Genomic DNA, 15,815 nt, shown 5'->3' with positions numbered 1-15,815 from the left:
TGATATAAATTTTTGTTTTATTAACATTGAACTCACGGCCAACAGCACCATAACTCATGTCTGAGCAAATTTTATCTGACATAAGTACCTTCTCCATAAAGCACATCACATCCTTCTTTACTTAGGAACACTAGACAGAACTTTAGCACTACAGTTAGGGGCCGTTTTAAAACAGCAGAATCGCTAACAAAAAGCACAAGAATTGGAAAAACATGACCCCAAGTAGACTGCATAAAGGACACTTGTTTGCAGTATGAGAGCTAAAACAAGAAGGCAGAGTGTGGCCTTGTTGAGCCTCAGCATAAGCAACTCCCATTTTTTGCCACTCTTTGCACAGCCATGAAATGACCATGAAAGCGCCACAATTATTGATTTGGGGATTAGAATTAAATTGTAGGGAATGGGTGAATTTGCAAATACAAAGTCTGCGAATGAGGATTGACTGACTACTAAAAGCCTTAATAGTGAAATGTTTAATGCTAACTTTATAGTAATTTTGGTGTTTGTTTCTTATTTAAGAAATGATATTCGAGGTAAGATTTTGCATCTTTTCAAATTTTTGGCAATTTAAGAAATAGAATTTGGAGGAATAGTCTAAAATTTTATGTATAAAGGATGAACTTTGATCTCTAACAAATATATTGCCAAAGTAGAAAATGTGAATTTTGATTGGAATTATTTCAAAATCTTTACCAGATTATCCCAGAAGAGGTTCAAACAATTGGTAGAGAGATTGCTGCAGTTTATTTCTTTACGCCTGTTTCCTGCAAAGCCTGAAGAATTTCCACCTATATCAAAGTGTTCCTGGTGGATCCCATCAGCATCTAAAGTGTTGGCTTTACTTAGTAGGTTTTATTATTCAATCATCTTTGCTTTTCTTTTGTTAAATATAAGGACATTTCCATAAGGATCTCAAAATACTGTAGAGGCATTCTTACATCTTAAACCATTCCTTTGAGGAGAAGAGTTGTAGTGATTTATTTTCTATTTTGCTAATGGATTTCACAATTAATATATAAGCATGAAAAAGCTTTATGCATTTTATTGGGCAATATTCTGTTTTATGGCTATCAACTGCATATGACCTGCTAAGTAGTGATTCCTAAGAATACAAGAACTTCCATTCATTCCTGCCGACCCCTAGAACACCCTGATGGGGAAATAGGATGCATAGCTGGCCATCTGCATACTCCCTTTATTATACTATTATAATGCCCACCATTCAAGTTTTTTTTTTTAAAGCAAGAAATTATTGGCTGCATTTTGACCACAATTTTAAAACTACCTTTTCGTTTGGCACTGCAATTGCTTAAAATAGGAATTTCTAGATAAAGGCTTTCTGGTGGGCATTAAAATGTTCTTCCTATTATTAGAATGAATCATGCACATGTTAGGAAAGATCATTATGTTAGAATTTATCTTTACAGATACTGCAAACAATTTGGTTCATCCTCCCCTTATTCCTTATACTGATTTCTATAATTCTACATTGGATCATATTGATCTCATGGAAGAATACCACACCTGGCAGAGCTTTGGAAATTCTCACAGGTATGATCAAAAGCTCATCTGATTACTCACCTAAATAAAATACTATTCAAAATAATGACTGGCTTTTAAGTTTGTGTAAATAAATTTAAGTATACACATACCTTTGCGTATGAACTTATAAATGTAGTTTAGATATCCAGCCTTGAAATATCATTATATTTCTTAAAGCATTTTCTTTTTCTATTACATTTTGAATTTACAGTTATGTTAATATGGTTTTGGCTTGATTAGTAGCATCTTTTTAAGAAGGGAAAAGTTCTATCTTAGTATGCAGTTTCTTATATCTTCTTATTCTATGTGCCATCACCTAGCACAGAGGTCAACAAACTTTTTCTGCAAAGTACAGGATTATAAATGTTTCTGGCTCTTTGGGCTATACAGTCTCTGGTCTACCATTATAGCACGAAAAACAGCCTTAGAAAATATGTAATTGAAGGGGTGTGTCTGTGTCCCAAAAGCTTTATTCACAAGCCTAGGTTGTAGGCTGTATGGGCCATAGTGTGCCGGTGCCTGATCTATCACAGTGATCACACATGTGTGCACGTACACACATACATTCACTCTTTTTCTCCCTTTTTCTGTGGATGAAGTGTTTGTCCTTTATACACAGTATTAAAAGAATGGATGTTACGGAGAAATGGCTTTACCAGAAATGATTTATTACAGTAGTATAATAGATTTTGGAAACACTTGGCCGAATTCTTTATTACCCTGCACCTTATATTCACATTTACATTTTGGATTAAACCAGCAAGACTATCCCAGACTTAATTTATTCCCAGACCACAAGATATCCTGCAGAATGCATTATTCTAAAGGAGACTGACTAAGAAATAGGATGTGGATATAAGTAATCTAAAACCCCAGGTTACTTCATAAGTTGGTTCAAGCTCCCAGGGACCCTTTCTACCAGAATTGACCTAAAACATAGACTAGCTTTCTGGACGTATCTCAGTCCACACCTGAACTAAGAATTCCGTTTCTGGGGACCTTGGTCGGTCTGATGGATGTTTTCTTGACAAAGTTTATTTTACACTTTGATGTAATGGTAATGTCGTAGACAAAACCACAGTACAATTCTGAGAGTTATTGTGCATATTTCAGTGACATCTTTCAATGCAGAGCTCCTCTAAACACTGTACCATAGTGTTGTTGTACCAAAAATGAGTTAACAGAGGTTTGACTCTATGATCCCTTCAGCCCTTGGGAAGCCAGCCTGGACCTAGAGGGGGACCAGAGCCCCAGGGCAAGTCACATGTCTGGCCATGGGCAGCCTCATCTGTTTATCTCAGTGTGTCATACACATAGTATGGTTTGTCTATGTGCCGTGACTAGGGAAAGGCTGAGACGCACTGTTTTAAAGTATATAAGACCAACATTATCCTACTAAGTTCATTGCACTTCTTTTAATTTCCAAATTTCTAGTTAGCACTTAGTGATTCAAAATTATTACACGTTAATACTGAACAGTTTTCTTACTGCTTTTTAACAGTTTCATTCCAAGGGGAAAGCCATTTCATTTTCAGTTCACACTAGGGCTATTTCCTTTTTCCTCATAATCCCTGTATTGCACCAGTGGTCACAGATGCACTGCTTGACCGTCCTCAGCGCATTCCAACTGTAACTGATGGATTCATTACAGCCACTTCTGGTGGGAGTCTTAACTCCTGAAGTGTCATTGCTACGATCCTAGTTCTCTCTAAGTGCATTTCTCTGTGTGGTTTGTGGCTCTTTTATATAACATAGAATGAGCTCTGACCCAGGAAAGAAGTTATTTTCATAACTTTTGATCCTATGTTGTGTTTTTACAAATACATACCATTTCATATTACTACATCATTAAATATAGTGCTAAAGCAACACACCTTTTTCTAACTTTTATTTTATTGCTCTTAAATTTACTACTTTTCCTACCACAGTTATTGCTAGATTTCCTCATTTCTGAAGCTCACGCATCAGAAATATCCATATAGTAATGGATTCTTACATTAATTTCTGCACATGAATTTTCTGTCCTAAATCCTTCATCAACACTTCTGCCTCCTGGTTCTGCTGTTGCCCATATTTTTCCCAGGTAATGATATACAAGTGACTATCTAAACTGAAATTATTTGTACAAACAATATAAGCTGTTAGCACATATTTCAGAACATTAGGTGTAGCTTCCTCTAGAGAATAAAGGCACTCACTGCACATCTAATAATGGAGCGTACTTCACAGGGCTGTGGGGATTCAAAGAAATGATGCACATAAAATCATTTTGTGAATGGTAAAACACAATACAAAAGTAATGTTTAATATTGTTAGAAGGGGTAGCTTAGATTCCCTTAGTATAATTTTGCTAAAAATACACCATTTTGCTTTTTCTGTTTTCACTTGTTGAGCAGGTTTTCCTTCTGTCAGTACCCATTCGTTATTTCTATAGCTGCAAAAAAAATCATTATTCAAAGAGACTCAGAACAACAGATGATAAGCATCGCAAGGGTAAGCCAGCTATGAAAACATTTATGCTGACTATAATCAATATATAGTAAATAATTTAACAAATAAGTCAAATGTCTTGTGAATTGTTCTAGCATAATCAGGAAATGTTAAAAGTAAAATTCATATCATACTCCCTTAAAAAGTACTTAAACCTGTTCATGATATGGGGAAAAGATACCCCTCATCAACTTCTCATTATATTATAAATATAGCATGGAGATTAAATGCCTCTCACAGATCCAAAGTACTAGGAACTTGTTGGGCATCATTTTGTAGATAACATCCTCCAGGGTCACTAGCAGAGCACTGGTGAGAAAGAACTACAGTGAGGACAAGGAAAGGAGTGTCCTTAAGAGCAAACCGCTCAAACCACTGACACATTTTCTAGATTTTATGAAAGTCAAATAGAAACAACTGAAAAATTAGAAAATGTGACAAAAAGTATAGTCTTGAAAAACTGAGAAAATGTGTCCAAAGAAGGTGAGAGATGTTTAATGATCCTTAGGGAGCCAAAATGCATGGAGGCCCATTGAAACTGGGGTAGCAGTCAGGGTGGCTTTAGACAAATTAATGGAGCAGGATGAAGTTCATTCTCTGGGCCTGGCCTGTCCACAGCCTACCATGGTTTCAGCACAGCACAGTAAAGTTAGGTACTTTATCTAATATATATCAGATTGATTGAGCTTTTTTTTTTTTAGGTTAGAGCTCTAGACTATACATTTAAATGCTCATATATTTTGAATATCTGCTTTTGTGACTTGCAATCTGCTTTTGTGATTACTTGCAACTTTAAAACTTAGAGGGAAGGTTTGGCTGTAGTCTTCTTAAAATAAAGAGACCCAAGACAGACCCATAGAGTAAAAGGAAATGATTTCTGTGTCTTGTCCAAGAATATAAAAAGAATCCTAATGCATAAATTGTAATACTTCAAAATACCATAAAAATAAGAATTGTTTATTCTTCAGTAATTCACCAGAAGGTGAGTATTTTTTCCTGTCACAGAGCGGGACGAAAGATTTGAGTGACTAGTGACATCCCAGAGTCAGTTTACGCTGAGTATTGGAATATTACAAGAAATGTTATTGCCTATGTGTACCAAAGGAGTAACATAGCCACATTACCCTGCTGAAAAGTAGATTTCAACAGGTATATTTAGCACCAGAATTATTACTTAATCTTGGGTAGATATTGGCTCAAAGATTAGTCTACATAGCTAGTCATTTTGACGTTTTCGGTTAGTTGCATTTATGCAATTTCATGTGCCTTTTTAGTGCTTTTTTTTTTAACCTTGGGCTATGATTTTTTTATATTTATAAGGAAAAATTCCAAAGAGCTAGAAGTTTATCTAAGTTCCTCTGAGCAGTCTTCTGCTGTGTCACTCACACTTAAAATATTAAGTAATCTTCTTTTAACTTTTCTTCCAATTAAAAGGAGAGTGGCAGCTGTAGACTGTGTCCCAGGCTATCTTCCACAGGGCATGGGCACAAATGAGTAGCGATTGAAGAGTCAAGTGGCATTATCGGTTATGGGTGTTTCCCAGCATTTTAACTTGTAAACTGCCATACCACTTGGAATTAATGACTGGTAACTAGTTTGACACAAGGACAGCCTTATAAGTAGTTAATGCAAGCAAGAGCTTATATAGTATACTTTAAAGTTGCAAAAGAGATTCCCCAGCCTAAAAATAACTCCCTCATCAGACTATGTCTAAAATTCTACCATTGTTGGTTATTTCTTTTATTTGAAACACTTTCTATTCAATATGAATTCCTTATGGGAGGAGTAGCCACTAAGCCTTGTCTTCCATTAGCATCCTAATTTGAGTTTGTGTGTTGGCTATTTCCAGCGTGACAGCTTCCCAGGAGCTAGACTGGGAACAGAAGATAGTAAAGGGTTGGAAAACAGGTCCATGACACAGCATACTATCCTGGAAATATAGATCTCTTTGAGCACAAAAGAGAGGACACAGAGAAGGAATAAAAACTACTAAAAGCCTTTAGAATTGAATATTGGAGAGATGAGGAAGGGCTCTGAATTAGTGTGTTATTATATAATCTACAAAATCATGAAAGTAGCCTTATATAGATTTGGGGTATTAAAATTTTACCTAGTAAGCAAATTGCTGCCTGTATTTAAAATGTCTGAAATGTTCATCGTTAATCTGTACAATAATTCATTTTTTTTGCTACCAAAGAGGATGAGGTAGTCTGAAAAAGATTTAGATAAATATACAAGCATGATATTTATATATTCCTTTTTTAAATCATCCATATTTCCATCACTCAAGCATAACTATTGTTAACATTTCAGGAAATTTTCTTTTGATAGTTTTTACCTATATTATCTTCAAAAGGCAGCAGAGTTGAAACAATATTGTGTATACAATTTTGTTTCCCTGCTTTTTTTTCAGTTGTATATTCCCTAAACATTTTCCATGTTATTTACATAGTTTTTATGACCATCATTTTTGATAGCTGTATTATATTCCATTAGAGAGATACATACTTAAGATATTTCTAAAGTTTTGCTCTTATGGATAATGCTGTGATGAACATCTCACTGTATAAAATATTTTCTGTGTTTAGAATTCCCAGAAGTGGAATTACTGGGACAAAGGATATGAACATTGTTAATGGTTTCTGAAATATGTTGAAAATTACTTTCTAAAAGTAGACTAATTGTGCTTTTAGAGTAAATCCAGCATCTAAAAAAGCTTAAGCCAAGTTTATCATCAGAAGTATATACCTTGTTTCCAATGTTCCCGCTTTGTTTGTGTTTACTAAACAGAAAACTTGGCTATTTAAGAGATGAGACATACGGAAACAGTAATGTAACATTATTTTACTAAAGAAGATGAATTATTTTAGGTCCTCCATTTTGGATCCCCTTCGGTTATCATTGTCCCCAAATGAAATAATTGTAGGGCATTTTCATAAATCAAAATTTGTATAATCGAGTTTATGAAATTGTTTATGAGAGATGGCAAAGAGAAGAATATAAGTGATTTTTACTGAAGTGTTTAAATGTTTTAAATGAGATTATAGTTTAAGTATAAATGAAAATGTTTGCTTTCTTTTTTAATTAGCAAAGTCTGGTGGATAAAGTATCTCGAAGACAGAGACCTGATATGAATATGTTATTTCTAAATATGAAAGTAAGGCGGACACATCTGGTCAGCGATTCTCTTGATGAGGTATCGATCATTTATTCCAGAATAGTATTATTTGATTACAGCTTTAAATAAATTTGATAATATGGCTTATTACTAAAATCTTAGTAAGCTATCTTTTGTTTCTGTATGCCACTAGTATGCTTGCTTATATTTTGATACCATAGTTTAAAACAGTTCTGTATTCACAATTAAACCTTATGTTCATTTTTATATGTTTATTAGTGGCTTGTTGTTAAATTTTCAGAAAAGAATTTCATATAGAACACTTAAATGTATGTTTCTGAATATATAACTTAGATTCTAGACCACCTTTGTTAACTGGTTGGGTGTGTAACAAGTCATTTTAACTTCTCCAGACCTCAGATTACTCATCTAGAAGTCTGATCTACAAGGATATCCTGGGTCTATTTAGGGTCAAACATACTTTGATTGTATGTATATGTATTGTAGAGCTTCATGCATGTACAGTTCTTTAGCCAGATCTTCATGTGGCTATTATAAGATAATATTTGATTTAGTTATGTGATTTTTTTAAAGTTTAGCGTTGAAGGCAAGTTAAAAGGAAATGAACTACTTTGTACTGTATTCTGCTAAATTAAAATCTTGGAGACAATATGGTGCTGGGAGACAGTAACCTTGGGCAAGCTACCTGACCTCTCTAATTCTGTTCCTTGATCTCTACAACAAACATTACCACACCTGGCTAATACAGTGTTGGGAGATGAATGGATGGATGGATGGAGTTTTGTGACATTGTAAATAAGATAATACATATTCCAAAATTTAAAAAGTTAATTTCCTTTTTACTGCCCTTTGTTCTCCTCTACTTTATAATTTCTTCAAATAGTTAACCCGGAAAAGAGCAGACTTGAAAAAGAAGTTGAAAGTTACGTTTGTAGGGGAAGCTGGTTTGGATATGGGTGGCTTGACTAAGGAATGGTTCCTTCTTCTAATTCGCCAAATTTTTCATCCAGATTATGGTGAGTAGTTAATTTTTATGAAAGTGTTTTCTCCCTAATTGTTAGATTCAAGTAGTCACTCTTATTTTTAATCTGCCCTATGATTTTACAGATTTTTTTGTCAACCATAAATGTTGAATGATTTTTTAAAGACTGTTAGTTACATTTTTTTAAATTGACCAAATTTATGAACATAATATTCATTATCTTACTGGGAATCCTACACAAAATGTATTTGCAAGGAAGCATCCACATGTTTTCTGACTAAGCCAAATGCATGAAAATTTGTCACTGAAATAAAAAGAACATTCGAAATTTAAAAACAGAACTATAGTTTGCTCTTCACTAATATTCGAAGTCTCTTTCATTAAAAAATGAGCCATTTTAATAAGTAAGAATCATTAAATAAACCTTTGAAATTTAATTAGATTTTATTTAGAGAAAACACCTATATAATCCTTAGTATCGTTAAATGTTTTTCTTCAAAAGAGAGTTTTAAGTGTTTTTCTTATTCTTTATTTTTCTTAATTTGGTATATATGTATATACAGCATCTCTCTGGTAATGGGAAATAGCGATGACAGAGATAAATTGAAATCTCCAGATAATCCTCAAAATTAATTTTGATCATAACTTATAAAGTATAAAACTATAGTTTTTATAAATCAACTGATTAGTTTCTGTCTTTTTACCCTGTTTCTACCCTTGGTTCAAGATACCAGTGAACAATAAAGTGCTCTTGCAAATTCTTTGGACATGTATTTGATACATTTTAACATGAAAGGTAGTTTGTAACAGAACTATTGCTGAAATGTTTTGGCTTCTAATAGATGAGATGCCATGTATATGTTTACCGCTCTGATTTTTTTTAATCAATCATATTGATGAAACTATGCTTCTATTTTCCAGGCATGTTTATGTATCATAAGGATTCATACTGCCATTGGTTTAGCAGCTTTAAATGTGATAACTATTCTGAATTCCGATTGGTTGGAATTGTATCCTTTAAACTTTCCACTAGGAGGTGCTAGTAGACTAGAGATTTTTAAGAATTTTATCTGAATTTTGGAAAACTATTAATAAGCATTTTATTCAGATTAAACAGTCTTGTCAAATTACTAGTAGATTTTTCCGTAATCTTTATTATTTTGTAATATCACAGCTATGTAATATCATCAGATTTAGTTAATTGGAAGGAGTGACTGAATTATTCACACTTTTCTCTGAAAACCTTATCTCAAAATAAATATTATTTCCTATTTCATATATAACCTAAATTGTCAGAAATTTAAGACATTTTTTAAAAGTCATAGTATCTTTCCTATTCATAATGAACTATTTTTCTGTTAGTTCTTTCACTTTGTGCTTATTTCACCCAGTTTTCTAAATTGAAATCATGGAAATTAAGTCTAACCCTTAATGTGGCCTCAAATCCTGGGACATCCATAAAAAATTAAAAGTTGAATGGAATGGGAACATTTAAAGCATCCGGCATTATTTTATAGTGTTTTTTAAAATTATATAAATTTTCTATGCCATCCTCTGATCCCTATCAGGTGTGTTGGAGAGGGCACTCCTGCATTGGGTGGGAGATTGGACAGGATGCCTTCTGCATTCATTTTTAAATTCTAAAAAATATAATTGTGGAAGAAAGGAGAGAAGAATAAATAAATAAGCAAACACTGGGGATACATAGGTTAAAAGAAGGAAAAAAACTCTACCTTTAAGAAGCTTACCATCTAGACAGACAGATGGCCACCAATGCAGGGTAGTCTGTTCTCAGAGTCAAATGACCATTTGGCATTAAGTGCTGAAGAGTTCTGAGAAGGAAACGATTCAGTGTATTCCTCCCAAATTTTAAAATGGAACCGATATATTTGATTAACACAGGACTGGAGAGAGTAGGACATAGACTGGGAGAAAGGCTGGGAACAAGTCAGCATTGAGCTGGCCCTGTTACAGAGCAATGTGGAGGTCCACTTGCTGGGAACAGAGGGCGCTCCCAGAGTTATGGAAGGTGCTGGCAAAAGAAGAATTAAGAGCCATCTGATGGAGGGCTTTGAACGTCTGTCTTTCTTGCATTTGTTGGAGTAAATCCTGAAGAATGTATATGAAAATCGAGAGGCTGGATGGAAGAAAAGGTGGTGAGGAAAACCACACATTGTGATGGTAAACTTAACCTGAAATTTTGTATGTGTTGTCGTATCTAAAGGTCCAAAGTGCTAAGCCCACAGTAAGGAACGTTTAACAATTATTAGACTCCTGCTTTTACTCTCTTATCTACAGTAGTCACTTGTTGAATATTTCGACTTCATTGAAGGCCTGAGTCATTGATGCTTCTCACCACACTAGGAGCTATTTGAATTTCCTGATAAATATGTTTGTCATTACTTTACGTTCTTATCATGGCTTAGATTTGGCTGATATTTTGACTTTCTAATATTTGTAATAAAGTATTAGCTCTTATACCACATTTTTAGAGTGGTATATGTAATATTGTGAATTTGCTTTTTGTGTTTTTTTTTTTTTTTGCAGTAGGCATTAGTTTCTATTCAATCATTACCCAAAAGAGCATATTAAGTGTACTTACATGTTGTATATTACAAGTTAAACAATTAATCTAAAATTAAATTATAGCCACTGTTATCTCATTATTATGTGTATTTATCTCACACACACAAAAAAAACTATAGAAAGTAAGATTGATGCCCTAAACAGCATGATAATATATACAAAAAAATGTGGGATGACAGTGGATTGTGATCACGTAAGTGGTTGAGAGATCTGTCAAAGGTGAGGAGAACAAAAAATCGAGAAGTAACAGGTATGATGATTTAGAAAATACAGTTGGTTCCATACATAGTTCCAGTTTCTAAATTTCAGGACCAAAGATTTATTGTTCTAGTAGCTCTCACAGTATTGTATTTCTAATATAATTATTTTTAAATATTAAGGCCTTGGAGTTTACAAGAAGTGTTATAGTCAAACCTATAGAAATAATTATAAAATGTTTTGAAGATTGCATGAAGAGCCATAATCTAACAGTTTTTTAGGAGTAGAATTACCAAAGGGACACTGGAACTAAGGGTAGGGGTGACATAATATAGTGCAGGGTTTTCAAAGTCTGCTCTGTTTGCACCACATGACACTTCAGTGGTTCCAGCAGAATTCCCACATCCCCACCCCTGCTTCAACCAGAGCAACTTGATTTAGTGCGAAATGCAGCACGATTCTTCTGCGTATGGAAGTACCCTGAAGCAGATCCTATGAACCTACTTCCTCATCTGTTAAAAACCTTCCTTCAGGGTTATAATTTTTTTTGTAATTTTTAATGAAAAATGCTTAGAACTTATCACTATAGTAGATGATCATAAATGGTAACTACAGTAGTATCATGCTTATTACTGTTATTGCTATTATCACAATTACAGGCATATATTAGAACTTCATTTCAGTGTCTTTACCCTAGAACACATTGCTCAGTCTCTGTTGATATGGTTACCTGTAAAATCACATATCCATTCCTTAAATTATTATTAGCCTTCATTCTGCCTTAGCAAATTAAAATATTGGCTGTCTTCTAATCTTTTAAATTGTTTTCAATAATTTATCCAGCCCATATATTTAGATTTCCTTTTAAGTCAATAAAATTTGACTTCCTTAAGAACTTGATATTATAATGTTTATTTGACAGTTGAAATATTATGAAATTTGATCTAAAACACCTTTTATAGCAAATGGATAAATTACATTCTGCTGTATAACTGATAAACAAAATACAATTGGGCAAAAGTTTATAAATATAGCTTTTTAACTTTAACACTTTGAGTAAACTCCAAGTAATAAGTCTTTCAAGTATTACTGTGGCATATTAATTGTCCTGTTAGCTTATCAGTAGTGCATGTGTATGTAGACGTCTGTGTGTGTGTATCCATAGGCCTACTGAATACAGCTCTCTCTACATAGCCTGTATTTAGTTTTTTTTTTTTTTTTTTTTTTTTAATGAGGATCTTGAATCAGATGCGTATGTTTGATTGATTGATTGATTGATTTTGGCTGTGTTGGGTCTTCGTTTCTGTGCAAGGGCTTTCTCCAGTTGTGGCAAGCGGGGGCCACTCTTCATCGCGATGCGCGGGCCTCTCACCGTCGCGGAGCACAGGCTCCAGACGCGCAGGCTCAGCAGTTGTGGCTCACGGGCCCAGCCGCTCTGCGGCATGTGGGATCTTCCCAGGCCAGGGCTCGAACCCGTGTCCCCTGCATTAGCAGGCAGATTCTCAACCACTGCGCCACCAGGGAAGCCCTGTATTTAGTTTTAAAATAGCCAAAATGATCACCAAAATCAATGGTGTTGTTCTGCAGTGAGTTCTGAATAAATTGCTGCTGCTTATGAAATCACCTACATCTTTGTTTAAATTTAGAAAGTTTTCTTATATGTTAAGTACTTTATAGAAATGTATGAAATTGCTATCTATTGTGATCTTAGATAAACTTTTCTAGGGAAATCATTAAATACTCTCACCCGAACCTCTCCTTTTTACATGATTTTTGGTAATTATCAACATATTATGTAGAATAAAGGGAAAATAAATGAAAGGAAAGAGGAAGTATGTGGGATTAATTAGAAAGTCAGTGTTAGATCTGAAAGAAGTATGCAAGAAATAGACTGATGCATAATTCAAAACTCATTTGTTGTCATGGATTTTATGTTAATGCTTAACATTTAGTATGCATAGCTTATGGGACTAGCTGTTTATAACAGCATTACTTTGGATATTCGTTTCCCCCCCTGCTGCTACAAGAAATTATTGAGCCCTCCCATCGTTCCTAATGACCAAAGTATGCCAGTAGGCATCTGCAGTGTTACCACCGATGACCTGTGTCAAATTATGCCTGTAAGTATAAAGTCGTTTAGCATCTTATCCCTTAATTCTAGATCATCGCTCTTCTACTGTAGTCTCTCTACTCCTAACGCTATTCTTATGTTTAAATATGGTTTCCCCCTACCTTTGTAACCCATCTCCTTTTTTGTCTAATTTTCTCCTTCCTTATAGAGACACATAACCCGCTTTGCAGCACTTCTAAGTTCCTCTAACATAGTAGAACAGGCTTTGAGTCGGGGCAGAGATTTGAATCCAGCCTCTGCCACGTATTAGCTCTGTGAATTTGGATAAGTTGTTTATGTTTCTGAGCTCTAGTTTCCTTATGTGAACAATGGGATAGTAAAACTTCCATACTGGGAAGATTACGTGAGATAATAAAGTACTTAGTACTTGATTGCTCCTGTGGATTCTTATTAACGTGTCACTATGCAATATCGTTAACAACATCTGCAACACCATCCCTGAATGAAATTAATGAATTTCACAGGCCTGTCTCTGATAACATTCCTCAATTCAGAAATTAGATTTCCAATCATCAAGTTTAATCCAGTGTTAAAATTTAGTAGAAGAATGGATAGTATACACATCATCCTGAAAATCCCCTACAGTAATAATGCTTTTTACAGCTGGGTTTTGATAGCCGTTGGTCAGCAGAGAATTCCCCATAATATTCTTAGTAAGTACCTGGGTGTGGATTAAGGGCCTGTTCAAATATCTCTGTGTTTGAATGGTCAAATGAGTTTGGTGTAGGGTTGGAACCTTCCTATCAAAGTTGAGAAACCTCTCCAGAACATGTGACTAATTAGAAAACCATTCTTCATGTGATATCAGACACATTTTTGGAAGTTGGTTTGGATTCTTTCAGATTAAGAGCCTAAATCTATATTTTTATAAGACTCAGTAGTTGGAAAAAAATTACAAAAGGTATAGAGCAGACTCTACTTAAGAAACTGAAAGATTTGCCCTTTATAGTCTTGTATTTTGGCCACACACTACCTATGAGCCCTGGACGATTCAATTAATTTCCTTATTTGTGTAACAATGGGAGTTACTGTTATATCTATACACTGATATATATACTAGTTAGTATATAATATATATATACTAATGGCTGAGCTACCTTCTCATTTAGATTTCTGTGATTTTTTAGTCCCATATATGTAGTTTTTGTCAGATCTTTTACCAATAAATTTCCTAATTTTATTATTGGTTTTTACCAATAAATTGTCTAATTTTATAATTAAAGCTATTTGAATTTGACTCATTTAGATCCAGGTTTTTTTAGTTAATAATAATGGATATTTTATGAATGACTATACCAATACGTTGTTTTATATTATGGAGCTGAAGGTGATGCTGAGTTAATTTCATATTCTTATATTGCCTCTTTAATAGTGAATCAAGATTGTGCATATACTATGAGATCAACTGTAGAAAAAACTGAGTCTCTATGCAGGCATGAATAAAGATTGAAAGGAAGCAAGAAAACTGCCGTGTTAGGATAGTGGAATGTGGGGAATTTTTTTAAAAATTTAAAAATGGATTATTGATTTATTAATGGCATCTATTAAAAATTAACACCTAATTCCCATTTCATATATGGTAAAATATGTCTATAAAAAAGTTTTAAGTGCTTTTTTATTCAGTACTTTGTTTACCATTTGTATTTGTACACTATGTGTTTTAAGAAGAGTAAACAGGAAAGCAAAGGGAAACCTATAGTGATACATTTCTTAATTTAAACACAGTATCTGTGAATAAGGACAAAAAATACAGAAAGTAAGCAAAATATTCAATGATGGAGCCTTCAATAAATATAGTGTTAATAGGCCAGTGCTTTTCGATGACCATGTTAATGAAAACTCCATTGGCTCTATAGAGATGGATCCATGACTCAAAGCATCAGAACTGTCCAGCAGCAGCAACAAATCTTCCCCACACAGCCTTGTGAAAATTACCCTTGAGGGTTTTAGTTGAGAATGGAGGAGAGGTTAAGTGTAACCTTGAATCAGGAACTGCAATAGCTCTTTTCTTTTTGCTTAAGTCACTCTCAAATATGCTCTATTAAATAATACCAGGGTATTCAAACAGTGTGTAAAACCAGTAGTCTGTATCTTCACACACTCTTAATTTTACATTTACAAAATTATAAAGATGTTGAACTATATGGGTAATTAATATTTTAGAGATAACATATTACAGTTAAGAGTCTAAGTACAGATAAACAACAACAACAACAAATCAACAGAAATTGGGTTTTGAAAATACAAAGGCTGGGAATAAAAGGCAATACAGTCCTGAATAAAGCAGATCTGAGTATATAACTTTACTACCTAATTGACTTTGTATTTTATCATTAAAAATTTAATCTTTGAAAGATGGTAAATACTTTCCATTAGATTCATCTACTAGTCCTTTGAATTGTTTTAAAAACTGCAAATCTCCCAATTATAATTTTCAGCATCCATAATTTTATTAGTAATTGAAACAAATGATGAAAATCATATCGGAACCTATGCCAGCCTAGATTTGTTTTAAAATTTCTTATTTTAATGGAATGGAAATTTTAATATGTAAAGTGTGTAAGATCATTCTAACCATGCTGTTCCTTATCTTTTCTACTAATATTTAAATTAAAAACTTTTTTTTCGTAAAACCTGAAATTTTTAAAAATACTGGCTTAGTTTTTCTATTTTTCAATCTCTCTCCAGGGAAATCATGAGTTACAATGTAGGAAAATATTTCCTCCAGTGTTCTCAAGTTGTTCTTG

General features: G+C 33.8%; 1 protein-coding gene across 2 annotated transcripts in view; it reads left to right on the top strand.

Annotated features, from left to right (window-relative positions):
* The window catches only part of HECTD2 (HECT domain E3 ubiquitin protein ligase 2), a 77,520-nt gene that overhangs the window by 46,884 nt on the left and 14,821 nt on the right, over positions 1–15,815 (top strand). For both annotated transcript variants that reach the window (XM_057531239.1, XM_057531238.1), the window contains 7 exons: positions 697–845; positions 1,428–1,551; positions 3,939–4,035; positions 7,121–7,228; positions 8,055–8,187; positions 9,075–9,163; positions 12,899–13,057. In XM_057531239.1, the coding sequence (XP_057387222.1) occupies positions 697–845; positions 1,428–1,551; positions 3,939–4,035; positions 7,121–7,228; positions 8,055–8,187; positions 9,075–9,163; positions 12,899–13,057 (859 nt within the window). The remainder of the gene's footprint in view (positions 1–696; positions 846–1,427; positions 1,552–3,938; positions 4,036–7,120; positions 7,229–8,054; positions 8,188–9,074; positions 9,164–12,898; positions 13,058–15,815) is intronic.

Source organism: Balaenoptera acutorostrata, chromosome 16 (assembly GCF_949987535.1).
Source record: "Balaenoptera acutorostrata chromosome 16, mBalAcu1.1, whole genome shotgun sequence".
NCBI lineage: Eukaryota > Metazoa > Chordata > Mammalia > Artiodactyla > Balaenopteridae > Balaenoptera > Balaenoptera acutorostrata.
The sequence above is the reverse complement of the archived record's forward strand: the minus strand, read 5'-3'. Positions and strand labels throughout refer to the sequence as shown.